At 36.3% G+C, this 5000-nt stretch overlaps 1 protein-coding gene across 2 annotated transcripts in view; it reads right to left on the bottom strand.

Moving 5' to 3' along the window:
* Positions 1 to 5000, bottom strand: part of LOC137642626 (kelch-like protein diablo) — a 176743-nt gene that overhangs the window by 108199 nt on the left and 63544 nt on the right. For both annotated transcript variants that reach the window (XM_068375336.1, XM_068375337.1), the window contains exon 3: positions 4750 to 4797. In XM_068375336.1, coding sequence (XP_068231437.1) covers positions 4750 to 4797 — 48 coding nt within the window. The remainder of the gene's footprint in view (positions 1 to 4749; positions 4798 to 5000) is intronic.

The raw sequence follows: 5000 nt of genomic DNA, 5'->3' as shown, positions 1-5000 counted from the left end.
AAAATCAAGTATGTTCAAGATTTCATCCAAACTTAATTTTGAAAGTGGTGGTTGAACCTCCAATGCAACGAACCATCCCAATATTTACTGTTTCCTACACACGTACAAAATGTTCATTAGCAGCATGTCGAATTCTGACACAATGTGATCTTTCACTCCCATCTTCTCTCCTTTCTAATGAATTCTTTAATATCAAGACCTTCACTTTTTTGTTGGCAGTAGGTTGACCAAGGCACCAGAATAATTGGGTCCTTTGACTGGCCAGATAGTATCAAATTGGATCCCTCCGGTTACGCCTCTTTTTCCCTTTGCCTGCACTTACACCGAATAGTCTATCCTATTCTTCATGCATACTCTTCTTTCCTCATACACCTGACAACACTAAGCTTACCTAATTATTCTTCATTCGGGGGTTTAACTACTGCGTCGTAAGTGTTCAGTGGCTGTTTCAAATTGGTAAGGATAGAAGAGAGAATTTAGTTATGGTAAGCAGCTCTTCTAGGAGAAACACACTCCAAAATCTAACAATTGTTCTCTAGTCTTGGGTCGTGTCATAGCCTTTGTACTGTAGTCTTGCACAGTCTTGGGTTATATTCAGGCACACTATTCAGTGTTTCCTTATTTCCTGTCTTCACTGGGTTCATTTCGTTGGGGCCTGTAGGCTTATAGTATATGCTTTTCCAACTACGATTGTAGCTTAGCTAATAATAATAATAATAATAATAATAATAATAATAATAATAATAATAATAATAATAATAAAATAATAATAATAATAATAATAGTAAATACTTATCACATATATCTAGAAATTTTCGGGTCTTCATTCTTTTCTTCCAGTTAAAACTTCTGAATTGCATACTCTTTCCACCAGCCTAGCATTCGACATTCATTCCATATAAATAACCCATCTAAAAAAGGCCATTCAAATTTTACAACCAGTTTATTATCGCCAAATTTCTCACCATTTCAATTCTCATATCACACATAACACATAAACACTTCAGTTTTAAAGCTCATAACTTTCTTCTCTTTATTTGTATTTAGCATCCATCATTCACTTCCATAAAAGACAGTTGGTTCAACAACCATCTCATATATTCCAACCTTTGCTTTCATATCTTGCGTGCATATTGTCACCTTTCCTGCTTCACCTATTCTGTGACTTGTCTGTCTTAACCTCTTCTGGTAAAAGCACCAAAATATGATAACATTATGCTGATAAGTCAAGTCACCTATATCAAAATGTATCAAAATGTATACGAACAGTTGAACACACCAAGTGAACTAGACTTATTGGGTATTTTCATAGTTTGGAGCCTAATGTTATGTTCACTTTAGCTTTTAGTGCACAGATTCAATTCCTGCCTCCTTCCCATAGGTAAAAAGTTCCTCAGTGTATTTCCCATTCGGTCATCACTGTAGTTTGTAGTGATAAGCATATTCAAAAGTGTTAAGAAAATTAACAAAGTGAGGATCTCATCGTGGCTATGAAATACGTATATTACTGTATGTAACCCGTGAAAAAAGGATTAATATATTTCACACATATCAAAAACAGTGTGATAGAGGGTGCTGGTAAGTTAAGTCACCTCTAGTAAGAGTTATCTTAGGTCTGAATAATTTCAACGTCGACCTGATACATTCAAAGCTAATAAAATAAGGCGAAAAAAAAGCATGTTCTTAGGCAATTCTTTCTTCCTAGTACTTCTATCATAAGATGTCTTCACATCTTTAATATAAAAATATCTGAAATATGAACAATTTAAGAATTTTTCTTACCTATTTTCTAAGATTTGCAATTCATTAGATTATCAAATGATATACAACCCGCATTATCCTGAGTACTGGGTTGATCAATGCATGAAAGTTCACTTGACTGTACTGATCTGGTTATGGTAGGGAGGAAGGTATAAATATTTGAAAGATTCCAATAGTGTTTTAAGGTATCCTTCATTAAAAGACACTGTTCGGAAAAGGAATGAATAACACCAAAACTCTCTGTTTAACCATGGGGTGAACAAATCGTGATTATGATTTAGAGATTGCAGATAGTTTTCTCATTATAGGAGGATGTAGCTGTAGAGGCCACTCTGTCCCTACAATGACACTGGTGATGGACCTAGTCTGCTGCAATATTCGTTATGCCCAGAATGTAACTGACTGACTGTTCAATGGAGTGGAAATACACCAACTTGTGCACCTGACAGGCCCATATGCAAAGGTAAGGGAGTCCACTGGCCCCATCTATTGTAATATGCCACTTCAAGTGTTGTTGCCTATCAACACTAATTAATGGCCCATCATCCATTCTCAAAATGTTTGCAGTAACCAATGGTGCCTGCATATCTAAAACAATGAACAGGTGAAGCTTGTTCACCATCTACTTTTATACAGTAATTAAGTCCTCCAGTTGAGTGCTCCTCCCCCACTCCTTCAATGCATCCGAGAACAGAAGGATCTCCAGAGGAAGGAAATTCAACAATACTCCCAGCAAGAAGGTCTTGTCATCTAGCTGCCATATGAGATCTTCCCTCAGCACAGACTGAGGGTTACAGGGAGATCAGAAGGATTGTTGAAAGTCAACCAGTACTGCTTTGGACATCCTTCTCTACGCATGGCATATAACTGAAGAAAGTTCACCAGAGTTGAGCAGGTGGTTTCTATTGAGAAAGGAACTGCAATGTCCCCTCCCAAAATCTGAAGACATGAGCAACTACAACAGTGTCTTTCAATTTATCAGATCACGACAAAATGCAAAGAGATCATCTTGTATTTTAGCAAATGTGACTAATTACAAACTTCATCAATTGTTGAGATAACACAAAAGGTGCACAAATATGCATGACTCAAAGTTGAAACCAAGGCGAACAATATCAGAAACCCTTGAGGAACTGTTGTCAGGCTAAAGGGCAAAGACGTGAACTGATAAACAGCCATTTTGTGAACAAATAAAAGGTGCTTCTCAGAAGCCTGATGGATGGATATTTGAAAATAGGATTTTTTTGTGCCTACAAAAAGCTTCAAACTAGCATCTCAAATTCAAGCCAACACAACACCTGGATTTTTCATCTTAAAAACAGTTCATGAAACAGACTCGATTAACAGGGAATGATTCATTATAGATCTCCAACCAGCTGTCGACTAATCAGCCAGCAAAAACATTGAATCATCACAAAAAAAAAAAAAAAAAAAAAAAAAAAACACCTAGCCTATTCTTCTCTGCTGACAGAGTTTAGAACGAAAATGAAAAGTAAGATACAAACAAGATCAACTTACGAGATGGATGAAGGGACAGTTCTTCAATAATAGTCTGTGACTGTCCCAAAAGACACAAGAGTGCTGGGTTCTGGCTCGTATTGTTCTATGTCACAAAAGGAATGCCCTACTCATGGCAGTGAGCGAGGGGGACTTCCTTCCTTAAGTGTTCCCTGTACCTCTTGTGCTTGCCTGTTTCTGTGATTGGGATTTGAACAGAGTGCTAAAAGGATTGGGAAGATTCAAGGCCATTCAACAAGAAGGTACAACTTCTCATTGTAGTTTGGTAAAGGACTGGGCTTCTCGTAACTGATGATGCAGTCCTGGCCATTCTCACACACTTGGACATTTCCATTTTAACACTTGAGATCTTCAAGGAAACAACATGGTGGATTGGCATATCCTATCTATTAATAGCTACTTCTTTGCTGATGCCTTGACTTTGCTCTTCCGAAAGAACGAAGGGTCCAACAGCAATCCTTTACACGGGTACAGTCCATACATAACTGAAACAGCATTACATCTTTTCCACGAGAGAGAGAGAGAGAGAGAGAGAGAGAGAGAGAGAGAGAGAGAGAGAGAGAGAGAGAGAGAGAGAGAGAGAGAGATCAGCAACCCACTTCCACAAACCAAGAACAGTTTCGTACTTCAACAGCAAGTTATCCCTTAAGTTAGCAGACTGTTGAGCGAGTAAAGCCAGTGTTTCTTTCCTAGGCACAACCAACCCTCCCGAACTTCTGGTCCTTGGAAAATGTTATTTCAGGAATGGAAACATCTGCTAATGTGTTTAGCCACACTTCTAACCAAGAGACAGCTCGAAAGAAGTCTCTGTTCCACAATAGAGATCAAAATTTTGCTACATTTTCATAATATCTTGATTCTTATTAATGGAGAATTGTTCGATGACTACACCTAATATCGTTAATGTAATGTCTGTTATGCCCCAGGATTAATATCCAACTACACTTTTCATTACACATTTTGCACAAATTCTATGCTTACAGATTTAAAAGTTACCACTTAACATGAAATTTCTGCATAGGCCTTTAATCCCTCAAAGGATTTTTTTCTATTTGTAAGTCTTTAACAAGATATATCTCTTTAGTAAAATAAGCCATTCAACACCAATATTCATTGATTAAACTTTTTCATAAAACTTTATAAATCCCAGACTCCATTCAGTTGTAATATCTTAATTTCAACATCTATTCTAAAATCCATCAAAGTTATTGATAAATCAAAAGACATATCTAGCCAATAACGGAAATGTTAAATCCGCTTAGTGTCTTTTCATGATGTAAGAAATCGGTAAGCAAGATTTAATTTTGTCGTTTTCCAGATTTTTCATTATTAACAGCAAAGGATTTTCTTAATGGCATTGTAAGTGGAAATATTTTTAACGCGGCATGCACATTTTAACATAACAAATGTATGTACATATGAAAATTTGACAAATGACCACTTTTAAATAAAAATATCAACAGAACTCACTTTGCTCCAATCTACGAGTCGGCACGTAGCTCACTCCTCCCTTAGACTCTGAAAAGAATACAAAATCCTATAAACCACAGGAGAATATATAAATCATTATATAGATTGAAAAAAAGTCAAATGCTCTAATATTCAAGCAGTGAGACATAAATCTTTAATGAAAAATTCTCTTATGATAAACTTAAATTAGAATAGGAGTGTTTTGATCCTAAGTTGAATCTCCTTAGCAATAAGTTACCTCAATATCAAAG

Source organism: Palaemon carinicauda, chromosome 6 (assembly GCF_036898095.1).
Source record: "Palaemon carinicauda isolate YSFRI2023 chromosome 6, ASM3689809v2, whole genome shotgun sequence".
In the NCBI taxonomy this organism is placed as follows: Eukaryota; Metazoa; Arthropoda; class Malacostraca; order Decapoda; family Palaemonidae; genus Palaemon; species Palaemon carinicauda.
Note: the sequence above shows the minus strand (reverse complement) of the source record. Positions and strands in the feature narration are given on the sequence as shown.